Source organism: Dermacentor variabilis, unplaced genomic scaffold (assembly GCF_050947875.1).
Source record: "Dermacentor variabilis isolate Ectoservices unplaced genomic scaffold, ASM5094787v1 scaffold_14, whole genome shotgun sequence".
Lineage (NCBI taxonomy): Eukaryota > Metazoa > Arthropoda > Arachnida > Ixodida > Ixodidae > Dermacentor > Dermacentor variabilis.
The window spans coordinates 13,810,872-13,829,753 of NW_027460302.1; the positions used below are offsets into that span (position 1 = coordinate 13,810,872).

The 18,882-nt window shown below is 47.2% G+C and overlaps 1 protein-coding gene across 6 annotated transcripts in view; it reads left to right on the forward strand.

Annotated features, from left to right (window-relative positions):
* Window positions 1–18,882, forward strand: part of TTLL12 (Tubulin tyrosine ligase-like 12) — a 386,517-nt gene that overhangs the window by 251,169 nt on the left and 116,466 nt on the right. For all 6 annotated transcript variants that reach the window (XM_075677907.1, XM_075677908.1, XM_075677909.1 and 3 more), the window contains one exon: window positions 3,826–3,904. In XM_075677907.1, coding sequence (XP_075534022.1) covers window positions 3,826–3,904 — 79 coding nt within the window. The remainder of the gene's footprint in view (window positions 1–3,825; window positions 3,905–18,882) is intronic.

Sequence of the window (18,882 nt, forward strand, 5' to 3'; positions counted from 1 at the left end):
TTTACAGTGCAGCTCATTGAAGACGTTTTTAAACTCAGCTGCACAACCCATCAAAGGACAACTGCCTATCATCCGCAGACAAACGGCTTGACTGAACGACTGCACAAAACGATGACTGACATGCTGTCTATGTACGTAGACGTGCAGCACGAGAAGTGGGAGGAGATACTCCCATAAGCAATGTTTGCCTATAACACTGCTACGCAAGAAACAACATGCTTCACGCCGTTTTACCTCGTTTACGGCCATGATGTGCAGACTATGTTAGAAGCAATGCTGCCGTGTGACAACATTGATCACCTCTATCTCGCCCAAGATGCCGAACTCTTAGTGCAACACGCAGAAGAAGCCCCTCAGCTTGCCCGAGTGCACATAAAAAAACAACAGAGCATCGATGCGCAACGTTGCAATCTCCGCCATCGACAAGTCAAGTTCCAACCTGGCGATGAAGTTTTGGTCTGGACTCCCGTGCGCCGAAAGCGACTATTCGAGAAGCTTTGGAGTCGCTACTTCGGACCTTACAAAATGTTGCAGCGAATTAGTGATGTGAATTACGAAGTAATTCCTGACGGAAGCCAGCCTCCCCGACGTCGACAACCGCAATCTCAGATTGTGCACGTTGTGCGGTTGAAACCGTACTATAGCCCCTAAAATTCATCGTTTTCAGCCGCTTAGGTTAGTTTTGCTGTTGCTCGTCCCTCAGTGCCTTGTGACTATATCGCACACCACAGTGATTGTGACTATAGCCTATGTGTTCTTCCTAGGCCATCTCGGCACTCTCACGTCAAGCCTATGTATGTTTTCATTCCTTTCTTCTTCTTCTTCCTCTTTTTTTTTTTTTTTTTTGAAGAGGGGGTAGTGCCACATAGTGTGCCACAGCAAGGAGACTGAAGAAGAAGAGAATGAGGTTTGTCTCGGCATCGCGCGTCAACGGTTACATTTCGAAAAGTACAAACGCCTGGATTCCCATTCAGCGTGTATACTTCGGCAGGGTATACGCGACAATATATATAAATGTAAAACTGGTATTGACAAAACACTGTTCATGAAGGAGCCGCATTACATTTAATCTAGGAGAGACCATGCTAACAAAATTGGAGCTTATCAGTGCCGTACCAATGTGTTTAACCCTTTGAGGGTGGAATTATATTGAAAAAAAACTTTCCCAGGTGGTCAAATTACTTTATTGCGGATCTTGAATTTAGAAAATGTATAACGTCGGGAATAGATAGTAAAAAATAATTAGGAACAGTATTTTGGTGTTGGCATCACTCAGAACTGCAAAATGTTCAATAGTATTTCCAGGCATGGTACTCCTTGAAACATGGGTCCACGCACAGCGCCTTATCGCAGTCTGCACACCTAAAATGCGTACTCTTGGAGCGAGGAGTTGTGTTGGTGCACACATGACATCTCTGCGTGTGGCTGCCTTGGGCAGAGGTCTGAGGCACCCTCTCGTGTAAGCACGTTGCCGCGGAGAGCGAGAATACCTCGTGAGCGGTGGTGATAAACAAGGTAAGAGCAGTGCCAATCAAGATAGAAATCAACTTCCGGCGCCCCTGCGAGAGCGTGCCGACAAAGAGAAAAACCACGTTTCGCGCGCCTCTGTTGCGATCACGCGGTGGAATTGAAAACGCGAAAGCATGTTGCCACTGAGAGCGAGAATACCTCGCGAACGTCGCTGATAAGGAAGCTAAGAGTAGCACCAATCAAGATATAAATCAACTTCCACCACCTTGCAAGAGAGTGCCGAGAAAGAAAAAAATGACATTTCGTGCGCCTCCGTTGCGATCACGCGGCGAAACCGAAACCGCCAAAGAGGTGTTGCCGCAGTCTGAGCGACGCGCTGAAGCTAGCAAGCAGCTCTATTTATATCCCCAAGAAGGTAGCACCAATTTCAAATGTATCTTGTAAGTGCTAAGAGGTGAGCACGCATCATCATTATGGCGTGAAATTTCAAACGGAGGGTCGGGACCGTACCTGTACGGCTAAGACCTTGCGGGACAGAAAACCGCAGCCGTACATGTACGGCAAAAACCTCCAAAGGGTTAAGTATTCATTTTTTCCTAACATGATAACAATTGGAATGAGCTTTCTTATGAAGTGATGGCAGCTTCTAGTTTTGAAAATGCTATTGAGAGCCATATCCTTTGAATGTTCTGTTATTCATCTCTGCACATACGCTACTGTTTTTTGTTGGTTACTTTGTTAGTTTGTCTTCTGCTTTTGCGAATTTCAGCGCTTAAACAGTGTTGTATTTACTGATGTATTCTTTTAATGTTGCTGAAAATGTTTCCATTGTGACCACCTGTATTTTAACCCCCCTACGATAATTCCGTACAGGCGATGTAGGTATACTGAACAAATAAATTAATAAAAGGCGCAAGCACAGTGAACCGGAAAAGCAGCGACACAACTCGCACTTTTGCCATCTTGCATGACGAGAGCACAAGAGCCTCTGATTGGCTGTTTGAGCAAGCGCTGCGGGCAGGCCAGGATAATTTTTTGCAGGGGGGTGTTAAATATATTGGGAGTCGCTGCTAGTTTTGTTCGATGTAGGCGTAATTTTTGCTATATATACTCATTGTAGCTATACCGTGACCAGAAATTGTTCAATATATAGAATAATTCGATGTAAACGAGTTTGATATAGTCGGGTTCGACTGCACCACTTTTGCCTCGTCATTCTTTCTATGCTGAGCCTCGGACTGGAACGGCCTTCCACACAACATTGCCGCAATCACCTGCCAATGCACATTTTTGAACTGTATAATTAACATATTTAACAGCGAGCAAACTTGTACCTAAATACCTTTTCCTTGTGAATTCAATTTCTTTTATTTGCTACCTACCCCTTAGGTAATACCCCCAATCCTGGGGCCCTTTGAGGTAATAAAGTAAAGTGAAGTGAAGGACTGCCAACCAATTTTTATGATATCCCCATTTTTTTAACGCAATGGAAAGCTTACCAGTTAGAGAGTCGAATCATGCAGTGTTACCACAAATAACTGGAACATTCTTTATCAGATTTTTTTTTTTTTGTCTGCAGTGAGTATATAGTCATTTACTGGAAGCATGTTGGATACTACGATAGGTGAGGGCGATAGCTATCATACATCGTCATTGGTAAGAGGCAGATGATACGTGCAGTCATAGCTGTGAGAAAGCATTATTTGGTTCATCGAGCAGATGTTCCTGCAATTATTGTTTTCCCATGTGTTAAATTGTTTCTGCCATAACAGCTACATGCTATAAAGTTCCATGAGCCAGACGATGCACAAGCATACCAGGAGAAAATGTGCACAGAGCAGTTGGCAAAGCACCCAAAGTTTGTATCGTTTAAGTGAGGACCAGTTTAAATGGCCAGAAAACTGATCCTTTTAAAATCACATTTTCATTTCTATAACATCCTTTCTATCAGATTCCAAAATATCTTCACTGAAAACTGCATAGGAGTGCTCTAAAAAATGTGTTACATCACCCAAGGTAGCGAAATTTTTTTGTGGAAATTACAAAAAAGAACAGCCTTTTTCAAGCCACACTATCTCTGAAATGCCACCATCTTAGTCTTGTTGGAAAGCGCATAAGTGCATTTCTCTCGCTTCAAATTTGTTGCTTCAGCTATTTTGCTGGGAGTGATGTGTTGACATGCTCATAGAGTCCGAGATTTGCATGTTACGTCGCATGACACCGTAAATCTTGGATGCTCAATGTTTCATGTATTTAGATGAGAGTCCCCAAGCTGAAGCATATACACATGGATGCATTCAGCCATTCACTGCACTGGGGGCAGCAGGCAGCAACTTATTGTCATGCATTGTGCAGGCCATTCTCCTTGAGTGACTGTGATGACTATGAGAAGCACTTCACGGTGATGAACTACACCGAGTCCGGACCACAGCAGGTAAGGACAGTTTTGATAATAAAAACGTTTACTGCCCATCTTGTACCTGCAACTGACTATAAGCATCAAATGGGGCAGATTTCTTTTCTGACGATTCCTGAGATTTTTTGCTAGACACCTTACTGTTTTAAGTGAAAAAGAATGTAAAAAAAAAAAAGAAATGCATGCTTGTACAGTCGAGTCCGACCATATCGAACCCATTTACATCGAGTTATTCTATATATCGAACAATTTCGGGACATGGTATAGTTACAATGAGTATATATAGCAAAAATTATGCTTACATCGAACAAAAATTGCAGTGACTCCTGATATATCGAACGTCAGGCGGCGGAAAAGTTCCCCCAGAAGTTGGCTTTCCCTCGCGGTGGCAGGGAAACCCGGTGGCGCGCCTCCATCCAACCGCTCTCCCTACTGTGACCGCGCTGCCTCGGGCGAGCCGTCGACACCTTCCTGCAAAAAATGATCCTGGCCCGCCCGCAGCACTTGCTCAGACAGCCAATCAGAGGCTCTTATGCCCTCATCGTACAAGATGGTGAAAGTGCGAGTTGTCTCGCTGCTTTTCTGGTTCGTTGTGCATGCCCCTTGTGAGCCTTCTGCCGCAGTATCGCTCTGATGAAGCGGCAGAATTCGCCTTTCGTCGTGAAGCTCGAAATCATAAAGCGGGTCGAACGCGGTGAGAAGTCTGATGTCCCCGCAGCGTGCAAGATTCCAAGGAGCACTCTCAGCATGATCTTGAAGAACAAGGGGGATATTAGGGCTAAAGCAGCCAAACTCGCGACCCGGTGTCTATGGCACCCGACGCGTACGCATGGCTGTGTACAAGTGGCTCACCCGAAATTGCTTCAGCTGTGCCGGCTTCCGCGTGCTCAGTGATGACTAAATTCTGATGAATACGATGAAGCCGTTGCCGGTGTTGCCGAAGTTTGAAGCGTGCTGTCCGAATTTCCGGAAGCTGTTGACGAATCAATGGTGGACGAGTTTGTGCATATAGATGATGGTGCCGCGACCACGGGAGAGCTTGAAAACGAAGACTACATTGCCGACATTGTAAGTGAAAGTGGGCACAATGAAGAAAGCAACGACAATCCTTTGCCCACATCCTCCGAAGTGATTGATGCACTCGCACTAGTCCGGTGCTGCTGCGCGAATGCGGAAGGTTGCGGCCTCAGCTGCTCCGACTCCTTAGACAATTTGGAGAAGTGTGTGTATTGCAGGCAGCGAAATTGCCCAAGCAGAAAGAAATGCAGGACTATTTCATGCGAAACTAAGCTAGTTTCATCAATAAATTGATTTTATAAATGGTATGTGTTTTTATGACATCAAATTATTTAGCAGGCTTATATCAAATTATGCTCTATGTCGAATTGATAGGTGTTTTCTTGCGAGTTTGATATAGGCGGGTTCGACTGTATAAGCACTTTCTTTCCTCTCAAAGATATACTGCGTCACCATGTTAGTGGATGCTGTATAAAGTCATTACTTACTTGTCACAAATATTGTTGATAAAACGAGATGACCTTTTTTGATGGGATGTCAGTTTAAGCAGTTTGTCAAGAGCATCAGCACGAAGTCTAGTGGTGGCATATACACTAAAATCTTAGCGATGTGACTACGCCTTATGTAAATTTCAGGATGATTCTAGTTTTTCAAAAGGCTTGGCCTATGTCCATTAGCTTACAAGCTCAATTTTGAATGTTGTGAGCCACTGTGCAATCCCCAGCTAAGCCTATGAGGAGGCACCAGTGCATTGGTAGCACCAAACACTGGCTATTGTCAGGCTGGCAGAATGGCCATGTCGATGAGCCAGTTGCATTCCTCTTGGCAGTTTGACCTACAATGTCACTCCGCCGTTCATAGCTGCGCCTCCACTCATCCCCCCCCCCCCCCCCAACCCTGTAAAAAAGAAGGACCTTTTGATTTGTGCGGTATTATGCTACTTGTTATCCATTTTCAAACACCTTGTAACATTAACAGAAGCCTGCAAATCATGCAACTATCACTTTGGCTACATTGGTGCCATTCGCTTTCATGGGCAGCCTTCTCTCTATATTACAATGCAGTCCACTTATAACAATACCACATGTAAGGATATATTGGTTATGACTATGAGTTGACTTTAGAGTATCAACTTGTGCATTAGGGCTATGATAAAAAAAAACATATATAAAGATGTGATATTCACTGCATATCGGATATAGCGATCGAAATTCTGCCTTTTGGGTTTCATTTTTCATGCAGAATAATCCTGAAATTTGCGTTGCTAAGTTCCGCTGCTAAGTTCGAGACGGGGCGAAAAGTTTGTCTACTCGAGTTCGTATCTGCCGCTGTTACTGTGCCGATTACTGTAGGCACGTTACTGTGCCTACGAGCTGATTATGAAAGCCTCGGAGAGCATTGCAAGTTGGCGCAGCATGCCACAAGATAGTGCCAGCTGATTCATGTTTGCATCTCTGGCAAGCGTCTGCAGAAGTAGGGGGAAAAAATGCGAGAGGTGAACCACGCCTGCACTCCCTTAAAAAAAAAAAAATACTATTTCCCTCTGTTTCTCAGCGAGCGCGGAAACGTGCTGCGGAAGCAATGGTAGGTGCACTGACAAAGCGCAGTGCTGTGTCGCTTGAGACAAAGCTGCAAATTTTGCCAGACCCAAAGTGCGAGCTTGCGCAGTCGATCATATCAGCAATTCTGAAAACTGGGAATGCCACGACCATGAAGACCATGCCGGCCAAAGGAAAAGGGGGGCTTTGTGCGCCAGGACGAAACTCGCCATCTGTGCAACCAACACGATAGAAGCCATTAATGTCAGCACATTACCGAACTCTGAGAGTATGTTGCTATTGGCGATAAAATAGGTGGTACTTCAATGGAGTAGTTCCTCTGTGCAGGTAGTGCTGCCTCGTTCTGCAAAGAAACTCCAAAAGGATGATTGTTGTCGCGACACAGGGCGGCGCTGTGTGATGGAGGCGACGACAGCAGCGGCAGTGACCATGAGATTGACAAAGGCCTCTATTTGATACCGACTCTGATGTTTACCCAAAGTGCACTGTCTTCGATCGAGTCACCCATAGATTTCGTGCACGCTAAATTATAGTCGCCAGTGTTCACACAGCACTTGGGTGCCATGCACACCGCACTTCTGAACCTGAAACTTTCGTCAAAGCAAGTGCAGATTTTTTACTTTCAATGCGCCTAACGCTTGACACGTTGTTTAGCAGTATAAATGAACATTTTATTTTTCACTGCCCACTTTCTACAATGTAGATTTTTTATCGGAAGCGGCAAATTTGGTTTGAGAGCTGGAAAGGTAGGTTTGGGGCAGCTTTTTTTTACAACAATCCAGATACAGCAATGATTGGTTTTAACGATTGAATTTTTCGTTCTTATTGATATCGTTATAAGTGGACTGCACTGTACATGCCTTTCGTCGTCTTTGGTGCCCGATGACAATTCAAAACTAGGCTGCCTTTGCAACCGTCGGATCACACCATATGAAGGAGCTTTTCCATATCAATGAAATGTAAAAATTTCCTTATTTAGCGCAAATCATTTTCTTACCACCAGCTAAGGCACAGCAATGTAAGAAACTTGAGATAACCACGCAGATCTTGAAATATCTGCTTCGAAACATGCCAAGTGCGCAGGTCACTGCTGCTGCCAAAATGTACGGGGAATAAGCATGTCAAATCATTCAAATTGGTGGCAGTCAATAGGACCACTCTCTGCATGCCACAGGACTGCAGTAATGAATCACAACGATATTTCTCTACTCTTGTGCTCGCTTTTCTTGCTTTTATTTCTGCATGGAAAAATACTGCGCTGTGGCTATGTGAATCTCTGTTCTCTCATGTTTACGCCGATACCAAGATGACGGCAATGCGGCAACAGAAGGCCACACTCACGCTATTGGGATCATGATTGTACCTCTCGAAGCCTGATTTTCTTCCCCATTTCGAAGACAACACACTAAAAATTGCACATTTCTTAAATTATGCTGTATATTTCTTCCGAATATTTTGCCATGAAATAAAGAATGGTCTGAAGATTGCGGGAAAAATTTAAATAAGAAATCTGAAAGTGTGTCCGAACTGACTATTTCATTGCTCTGTCTCCTGTTCCCAATTTTCCAATTTTAATGTGATAGCACTAAGGGGTCTCTCAAAGCCCAGAGATTGAGGCGGCCACTCCAAGAGAGTGACTGCGCGCTCTTCCAGCAGATCTTGCACAACACGAGCAGTGCGGATCGGTGACCTATCGCGTTAGAATATATGGTCGCCTTCCAGAAACTGTCCGTCAAGAATGTATGGAATCAGTATGTCGTCTATGACTGCCCTGCAGCGATGAACTTACCTTCGAGGCATATCAGTGGGCGTTGCACAACGCTTAGTAAAGAATACCGGCTCATTTCACGCAGTAACGATGAGATCGGCGCTCTGTAACTGACACTAGAACGTTTCCCGACAATGCGACCAGTGCGCGCCGCCGTAGCAGACGACGCCGTTCAAGATCCCGCCCCTCGAGCACCTGCGCGAGCTGCTGCAGCTGCTGCCGCCGCCTGACTCAAGCTCTCGCCGCATCGCGATGCAATGCGCTCTGAGTTTCCCTCTAAATGTGAAACAGCTTGTACATCGCCCATCGAATGAAATGTCCACGCACACACACGTAGGCACACACCGCGCGCGGCACGAAACGTGCCCAAACACGGGCAGTGCAGGAGGCAATCAAGGCGGTGCAAACGAGAGGTGGGAGAGGGGTACCACCCGCTAATAGAATTTTGCTTCGCATGAGGCGCTCTCAACGCCGGCGCAGCAGCGCCGCTCTCGGTGCCGTTCTTGTCCATGGATCAAAATGAGCCATCAGTGATCTGTGATTATGGAAGTTAAGTGTCACAAAAAGGGGGGGGGGGGGGGGGGGGGGCTAAAAAGGTGCAATTTTGCACATTGGCATCGAGTAGCACAAAAACTATGCAACTTACAGTGAAACTAATTGCAGGTTTGAAATAAGCATAAAAAACTAAATAGGTGGAGTTTCATAGCTCTAAGTCAAAAATTAAAGAAAAAGTGTCTTCGAGTAGCATTCAAGCATCAAATTCTTACTGGTGATGCTACACCTATTCACCAATGACCTCATCGAGTTGCGTCGGAACGCCGAGTAATTCAAAGTGAAGTGAACAAAATGCTAGATAAAAACATCATTGAGCCTTCTTGGAGTCCCTGGGCATCACCTGTGGTGTTTGTCAAGAAGAAGGACGGCACATGGCGCTTCTGTGTAGTTTGCCATCATCTGAACAACATTACTAAGAAGGACGTCTACCCGCTCCCACGTATAGACGATGCCCTTGACTGCCTCCACGGTTGCAGCTATGTCATTTCTACTTTTCTTTATTGTGGATACTGGCACGTTGCTGTTGACGATATGGACAGAGAAAAAAACCACGTTCACACCTGATGTCCTATACCAATTTAAAGTAATGCCGTTTGGTTTAAGCAATGCCCCTGCCACCTATGAATGTATGATGGACTCCTTGCTCCAAGGTTTCAAGTGGTCCACATGTCTCTGCTACCTCGTCGACATCATCATCTTCTCGCCAACGTTTGACACTCACCTTGAGCGTGCGATAACTATACTTGATGTATTTCGAAAGGTGAAGCTGCAAGTTAACTCGTCCAAATGTCATTTTGGCCGCAGCCAAATTACTGTTCTGGGCCACCTCGTTGACGCTTCCAGAGTACAGCCTGATCCCAACAAAATTTGCGCTGTCCGAGGCTTTCCGGTTCCGAAGACAGCCGCATACGTTTGAAGTTTTGTAGGGCTATGCTCGTACTTTTCGTCGTTTTGTTCAAGATTCTGCGGCCATTGCTAGACCCCTCACTAATCTTTTGAAGAAAGGCGTACAATTCTCGTGGGGTACTTCAGAAGCCACCGCCTTCTCTCGTCTCGTCATTCTTCTCGCCTCACCACCCATTCTCGCCTACTTCGACCCTGATGCCCCTACAGAATTGCGTACATATGCCAGCGGTCATGGCGTAGGTGCCGTCTTAACCCAGCGTCAGCGTGGCCAGGATCGCGTTATTGCTTATGCGAGTCGCCTCCTTGCACCATCAGAGTGCAACTATTCCATTACGGAATAAGAATGCCTTGCTGTTGTCTGGGCAGTCGCGAAGTTCCATCCTTACCTTTACGATCGCCCTTTTTTTGTAGTGACTGACCATCATGCTCTCTGCTGGCTCTCATCGCTAAAAGATCCTACAGGCCAGTTCGGTCAATGGGCTTTGAGGCTCCAAGAATTTTCATATTGTGTGGTGTACAAGTTTGGCCGCCTGCACCAAGGCGCTGACAGCTTGTCGCGTTACCCTGTTGACGACTGTGACACCTCCAATATTGCCAGTGCTGCTTGCGTATTCTCTGTATCACAGCTGCTTCATTTCACCGACGAGCGATGTTGTGACGCCTGCATCAGAGCACTCATCGGGCGTTTAATTTAATTAAATTATTTATTTATTTCCTGAAAGGTCTCTTGTTGAGACATTACATGAGGGAGTGGGGAGTTAGTTTTGAACACTCTCTGGCCGATGCTACTCTATATCTCTTCATCCTCCGCGACGGTACTCTGTACTGTCGTAACTTTCATCCGCACGGCTCTGAGTTCCTATTTGTAATACCTAAACACCTCCACTCAACCATTCTAGAAGAGCTTCACGGCGCACCTAGGGCAGGACACCTCGGCCTATCTCGAGCCTATGACCCTGTATGTCGCCGTTTTTTCTGGCCGGGCCTTGCCCGTTCTGTTACGATGTTACGTCGCTGCTTGTGAACTTTGCCAACGATGCAAGAAGCCTTCGCAGCTCCCCGTGGTTACCTGCAGCCTCTCGACATCCCTGTCGAGCCCTTCCATCATGTCGGCTTAGACCTTCTCGGCCCATTTCCGGAATCTATATCAGGAAACAAGTGGGTTGCAGTCGCGGGGGACTACGGGATAGGCTATGCCGTAGCCCGTGCTCTTCCGACCACCTGCGCAACTGATGTTGCGGACTTCCTCCTACATCATATCATTTTTATGCATGGTGCTCCGCGTCAATTGCTATAGACAGTGGCTGTACGTTTTTTGCCAAAGTCATTGACGACATCATGCTTGCCTGCTCAATACAGCTCAAATTTAGCACCTCCTACCAAACGGACGTCCTCATTGAGCATTTGAACCGCCCCCTTACAGACATCCTATCCAAATACATTTCAGATGACCACCATGACTGGGACCTGGCTCTACCTTACATTGCCTTTGCTTACAACTCTTCCCGTCTCGAAACTGCTGGCTTTTCCCCATTTTACCGCTTATATAGCCGCGAACTGACGCTACCACTGGGCACTGGGCTTCCGTCCACCACAGCTTCAACTAGCGCTTATGCTTGGGATGCAATCGCCCATGCTGACCATGCTCGCCAACTTGCGCATGGTCATCTACAAGTCTCTTAAGGCAAACAGAAGCAACGCTACAACCTCCGTCACCGTGATGTCCATTTTATGCCCGGCACCCTTGTGTTGCTTTGGTCACCATCACGTAAAGTTAGCGTTTGTGAAAAACTGCTTTCCTGTTACACAGGCCCATATCATGTGCTCCGCCAAGTGACCGATGTCACCCATGAAATCGTTCTTGCTATGCGCACTACGTCCTCTGCTGTGACAACCAGTCACATTGTCCACGTCGTCCGACTCAAACCCTACAACTCTTCACGTGCCTTGGATATTTAACAGCACCGTGATGGCGCTTTTGCCACCGAGGGAATAGTATTACGATATCATCGAGAGATGCTCAAGAGACGAGCCTCCACGAGAACGACGATGAGGTGGCTCACTGCCCTTGGTGCGAGCGAGTGTCGGCCTGGCTATCTGTCTCCCGCGTAAATAGCCTGTAAATAGCCTCTTTCATCTGTGTCTTTCCACACGTAACAGTATAAGGGGACATTGCACTAGCTCGTAAAAAATGACATGGACAGGAACATGTTCAATGTGTCTTTTTCATGTTCCTGTCCGTGTTCTTTTTTACGCGCTAGTGCAATGTCCCCTCATCCAGCTGCACAGCGGACACTTTGGCCTGTCTTACTTTACTACCATGACAGACATCAGCGAAACGGCCTTTTTTCTTGCTGTAGCTGCACTGCGAGCTCCGCGCTGGGCTCTTGAATTGGGCATGGGGAGCGCGACCACAGAAATCGCATGAATTCTGGCTAGCAGAGTTCTGCCTGGTTGGTGTCAGCTCAGCATGTCTTTTACATTTGGCGTTTTATGTTACAGTCCTTGGCCGTGTCGAGATTTAGTGCACCCTGCACTTTTGCACGTGCTCCAAGCCTACTCTGTTTTTCGGCGTCTTCCGCTTGCCTTGCTTGAGTCCACGCCTCCTTGAGGGTCAGCTGAGGGTTCCTGCAGAGCTTGTCCCGCAGACCCGCAATGAAGCAGTCACAGACAGGACGTTGTTCGACTTGAGTGAAAGAGTAGTTGCACCTTTTACACATTTTGCAGAGTTCTGCATTGTAGCTGTCCAAAGTCTCATCTGGTTGCTGGACTAGTTGATGAAACTGCACCGACTCATAGATTTCATTGGCGGGATGGACGAATTATGCCGTGAACTTATGACAATTTAGTTATGGAGGCATGTCTAGGCGAAAAGTAGAAAGGAGCAGGCGAGTTTCCTGGCCCATGCAATACAGCAGAGTCCAAACTTGAATATCTCCCGATGCTTGGTGAAGTCCTGAAGCGAACACGTAGTCCTCGAATAGGCTTAACCATGTTGGCCCAAAACCCACATTTTAGAAGTCAAAGTGATCGGCTTGGCGCAAGGAAAGTCGTACCCATCATGCAGTTGCTGGAACTATAGCAACGGCTGGTCGTGACGATTCGGTACATGAAGAGTCTGTTTGTAACGAACCATTCAGCAAGGGCATGATACTTGCTGAGTGTGGCGGCTATGCCATTTAGGCACTTGACTTGCGGCTGGTAAGCCGGCAGGCGATAGCGAGTACTGACGAGGCCAGAAGAAGCATTATCGAGGCAGGCGAGAGCAACTACGCAGTTGCTGGCAGGAGGGGCGTCGCTGGTACCGAAAACCAAGTGCTTTGTCATGCTTGAACCGTGACCACTTCTGACACCATGTTGTGTGTACTACAGGCCACACGAGAGACCTGCAGCAGCGTAGACTGAGCCAACACACACCGCACAAACCGCACATACCGAAGCACAACTAAAGCTGCTTTATTGCCATGCGTCAACCAATATGTACACATTCACAACCCAGGGTTGTTGGATGCTCTATCAGCTCTAAGCTGGTTTTAGGGACAGAGCCCCCTACATGAAGCATGTGTACTTATATATATATATATATATATATATACACATGCATACATACAGTGGATACCGGATATATCGAATATATATTGAATTATTGCCTATATCGAACAGTTGAATATCCCCTTGGGAATACCATGCAAAAGTATAGTGCTATTGTTCGTGTACATAGAACTCTCATAGACCGGCAACTTGAACTATTGAACTTCGTGCTGAGCTGCGCCCCGGCAAGTGCGCTTTTTCCACCATACCCCACCCCCGCAAGTGCGCTTCTCCTCACGAAGCTCTCGCGATGTTCTCGCGATCTCGCATGCGCCGCCCCGTACTCTTAAGAAAGGGGCTTGTGGGTAAAAGGCACGTGACGAGGAGCACTTGGAATGTGATTGGGTGTGAAAGGGAAGCAGCAGGGAGAAACCACGCTGACCGCAGGCGCCCGTTTCCTGTGTTTTGGTTGGCTGACACCGCTGGCACAGCGAGACGAACGAGGTCTGCGCAGCTTGGGCTTGTGGTAGTGCGGAGACGCGGAGCGGTACATCTTTCGATTTGCTTTGTTCCTTTTATTCCCGAAGCCAATGCGAAGGCTTGAGACTCGTGTGGTGCAGTGCGTTTTTCTTTCTGCTTTTGGAATGTGTACTGGAGCCATGGCCACGAAAAAACGCAATTTGGATTTTTCAACAAAGGCGGACATCATTCGACGGGTGGAGGCTGGCGAGAAAAAGTCGTCGGTTGCCGCGACGTTCGGAATTCCTCACAGCACCCTTAGTACGATCCTCAAGAACAAAACCGATGTTAAGCTGAAGGCAGTGCAGTCCAGTCGGCCTGGAGCATGTCGTGTGCACGTCCCAACCTTTGACAATGTCGAGAAGGCATTGCATGCCTGGTTTTTAGAGACACGTGCCAAGAATATATTTGTTGACGGCCCAATGCTCATGAAGAAGGTCAAATGGTTTGCTGTGGCCTTTGAAAAAGAAAGCTTCACTGGTGGCACCGGTCGGCATCAGCGATTTAAGAGTCACTAGAGCATCGTTGGAAAGACCCTTTTGGGCGAAAGCGAGGCGACTAGCACAAGTCACATAGAGAAGTGGTTGCCCGAAGAGTGGCCAAATATTTTCGATAGCTTTTCACCGTCACAAATATTCAACGCAGATGAGATGGCACTCTTGTGGCAAATGCTGCCAAACAAGATTCTGCATCTGAAGGACACTGTATGCCATGGGGGAAAGAACACCAAAGTGCGCATATCGATTTTGCTTGCTGCAAATATGGATGGGTCATGCAAACTACGGCCGTTTGTGGCTACAGGCGTGGGAAGCCGGACTGGAGAAGTCTGGCTGCAAAGCTTGTCTTCGTCTTGACAATTGTTCGGCCCATCATGTCGTCTGCCCATTAAAGCAGATCACTCTCAAGTTTCTGCCGCCAAACACAACGGCAAAACTTCAGCCTCTCGACCAAGGCATTGTGAAAGGGTTTAAGGTTGGGTACAGACGACGACTGGTGCAGAGGCTTCTAATCAACCTTCAATTAAGAATCGAACTCAATGTGGACCTCCCCGGAGCCATTCAAATGCTGTCTGGTGCTTGGAACGACGTGAAGAAAAGCACAATTGTGAACTGCTTCCACAAAGCAGGCTTTGTGGTAGCTGTAGACGATGGAGCTCTTGACAGTGAAGATGATGACGCTGGACGCCTGGACAGCGAATTTCGTGAGCTCGGCATTCCCAGGCGCCATCCCAGGCGGCGTTACAGCATGCGATTTCGTCAGCGCTGACGACGGCGTGCAAGCTGTAGCGGATCGCGCTGATGCGGAGATTGTGGCTGACATCATGGGTGATGAGGACGCAGACTCGAGCAGCGGCGAAGGTTCCAATGAAGAGGACCAACCACCATGCACTGCAGCTGAACTTGCATCAGCTTTCAGCCTCATTCGCCACTGTTGTTGCACAATAGATGGAGCTGGCCTTTCTCAATTGGACACTGTCAACAAGCGTAAAGACAGCTTAATGAACTTGATGGTGCATAAGAAAAAGCATGCAAAGGTCACAGATTTTTTTCTTCCGAAATAAAGTGCTCTGGTCATCGCACTGTGTGTTTTTTTATGCACCTTGGAGGCACAGATTGGTAAGTTCCCGTTAGTCACGACATCAGGAAACTGCCTTGAGATGTGTGGAGTTGTTAGAGAAGCTTTTGACATGCATATTTTATATTTCGATTTATCGATATATCGAACTATTTCGCGATCCCCTTCGAGTTCTATATATCCGGGATCGACTGTGTATGCGACACTTGTGGTCTCTCGATGTTGTGGTCTCTCTATGTATATGCGACACTTGTGGTCGCATATACATTGTGGTTGACACTTGTGGTCTCTCGATGTTTACATGTGTCTACTGTTAGTGACAGCACCTAGTGTTCTTGTATGACACTAGTCGAGCCCACATATAATGGCCCCACTTAAGACGAACTTTTGCTTAAAATGAACAACACCCGTGCAACCACCTAAATATACATTATTTCAATGGCATAAAGTATGACACATAACGAATGTTTCTGAGCCCTGCCGATCGATTACAGTAAATGGATGGCATATACCTGGCGCCACGATGCAAGATAGCGATGGCCTCTGACCCTTCTGCATGTGCAGTCTATTTTCCCAAGCCTTCTCACAGGTGAACTATCCATTTCGTGCCCCGCTACCCTCTCGCTGCTGTCAACCCCTGCCCACGAGTGTCGGTGTGTGGCTCCCAAGGTCGCCTCCCACCCATCCTCACAACTCCGCTCCCCTCTCCTCACACTTTCTTGAAACTCCCTTGCTTTCTCAACGGGCATGCTACGGCGGCGGCTAAAGTTTAGAAGTTTCGTTTTCTGGCCGTTGTCTCGAAGCAGGCATCTCCACACTAGCCTCCATGCTTCCTTGCTTTCTCGCGTCATTCTAGTCGGGCCTGAGTTGTATTCAGGATGGCGGACAGGAATGCCGTGCCTGCAGCGACCACAAAATAAAAAGTGCTAGACATGGCAAAGAAGCGAGCCATTTTGACGGAAGTGTCTCAAGGTGCTAAAGTCTTTGAGTTGGTGAAGAAGTGCAATGTGTCAAGAGGAACCATCTTGACGATTCTAAAGAGCAAAGAAAAGATTGTTGGCTTGTACGCCAACTCAACGAACAAAAAGCGCCTGCGGAAGGCCACCAATGCAGACGTAGAGGATGCGCTGCTTAAAGGGAAACTGAAGAGTCTGTAGAATTCAATAAGATGCTCATATACACATCTGGGAACCTTATAAACCATGTAGGTAAAATTTTGGGAGGATTTTTCACTTAGGAGCTACTTAATCGTCGGTTAAAATTGCACTCTTGCTTCGCCCCCTGTCGAGCGCCGTGCTCTGCTGGTGAAGCTGATGATGCGAGCGGAGATCGGAAACTGCGGCATAGTGACGTCAGCACTGGTGTTCCGTTCCTTCGCAGTCTCCGCGACCGTGCCTGACCATGCTTCTTTCTACGTGCGTGCCGTCATAAGCTGCTTCACTCGACCCTGCATTCCTTTGTGTCTACGTAGAGTGGTAGTTAACGCGCGCACCGTCAATTGAAATGGTTGCATGAAAACCAGCGGCCGCGACGATGTTGTCTTCTATTACTTGCCACAAGACGAAGCTTTCAGCTAAGTGGGAGGCTGCTGTACAGCGAAAGAATTTTAAGCACTCAAGAACAACACTGCTGTGCTCTAACCACTTCTGTGACGATGATTACTACCAGAGTTTATCAATAACACATTATTTGGGTTCTCCTTCATGTTAGCATGCTGAACGGAGGGTGCATGTTTATCTCCCACCCTTGACGCAGGTTTCGTCGCCAAGCACCGCGAATTTTCTATGCGTTCGTGTGTTGTGATACAGCTTGCATGCAGGTACTATAACGCAGTGCAAGTGTAAAGTTTGCATGTTTTGGAAAGCCAACTCACGGCAGGACGCTGCGCTCCCCCTTCTCTCGCGCACATAGAGAAACCGACCATCTCACGTAGCCGATGGAATTCATCGGTTGTGAGTAGCATGCGGACGGCGCGCTGATGAAGGTTCTACATTGCACATGCTACAAGAGGCGGTAAGCTTTTCCCGCGTTTAAACCGTCTGTGTATAATGCCGACAGCTTTGGGGCAGCACACAAAAATGCCAAAGATCGCATCACCGCTTACGTTCTATGAGGAGGCATGCGGGAATATAACACTACAGTTGTTTGCCTGGAAACGAACTCACTGGATCGCGGAGTTCAGCTTACTAAAAACATACTCACCAAAGAACATTTCCAACACGAGGAGATACGAACACTACGCCTTCGTTCGCGCCGAAAGCACTGCTTGCACCAGCATTTTTTGCTTCTTGGAGAGGCCGGCTCTTCGGAATCGGCTCGTACATGTAGGGAGTAAACTACAAACCGCAATCAAGCGATCTTGCATGCGACAGCAACAAGTGAGGTGGTGGAGATGGCTTTCGGCTTCACTCGTCGCCTACAAGCCGAACTCCATGTGAGCAACGGCTTTGAGCGACAACTTCCCGGTATGAGGGCAGCAATATATGTGCCGAAACTAGCGTGACGCATGCTTTATTAATTTAAGTTGATGGATTTTACTGTAAAAAGGAGCACAAAATATTTCTGAAGGTCTTGCACTAGGTTCTTATTCTTGCACGTGTAAAATTCAATAGTTTGCTCGTTCCGTGCGGCAATCAGTAGTATTTGAGTTATGTACATTCAGTTCCGGCTTCGCGCTATTGGCTAGTCGCTCATAGCACTTCCGGGCGACGAGCGACGAGTTCTAGATTTCTAGAAACAAGCGATCGAGTGACAGCACCGAGCAATCTGCTCAAGCGACAGCCCGTTTTGTCGCTTGAAGCCATCGCTTGTCGCGCGCAAAATCGGTGTCATTGGGTTTGGACCTAACATGAACTCCTAAAAGAAGCGCAAGCTCTCAAAGTTTTCCATTACCGTCTCGGCAAAACAACACAAACTACCTTGCGCCGTGCTTCATGTGTATCGGCAGCGGTCGGTCCGGACAAACACCAGTGATGACGTCACGAGGCGCCCAACCAATCACAGGCGGAAACAAAGCACGCGAGCTGCTCCGAGTCTGCTGCTGCACTTTTCGTCGAAATAAAAGCTGTTTGCGTTTCTTTTGCTCGATTTCGATGCGATATTCAAATTCGGAGGGTTGAAAACCATGACATACAGCTCTTCACTCATTTTTTCTGGAAAACCTTCCAGCTGCCCTTTAAGTGGTTCGTTGACACACGGGCTCGCAACATGCTGATAAGTGGACCAGTGATGCTGGACAAAGCAAAAACATTGCATTCCTGCTAAATTTTTCGGACTTCTGCCCAGGCAATAGCTGCCTACATTGATTCAAAGTGCAGCATGGGATTGTTGGAATGATAGGTGTAACGTTAAGGGATAAGAAAAGAGCAGATTGGGTGAGGGAACAAACGCGAGTTAATGACATGTTAGTTGAAATCAAGAAAAAGAAATGGGCATGGGCAGGACATGTAATGAGGAGGGAAGATAACCGATGGTCATTAAGGGTTACGAACTGGATCCCAAGGGAAGGGAAGCGTAGCAGGGGGCGGCAGAAAGTTAGGTGGGCGGATGAGATTAAGAAGTTTGCA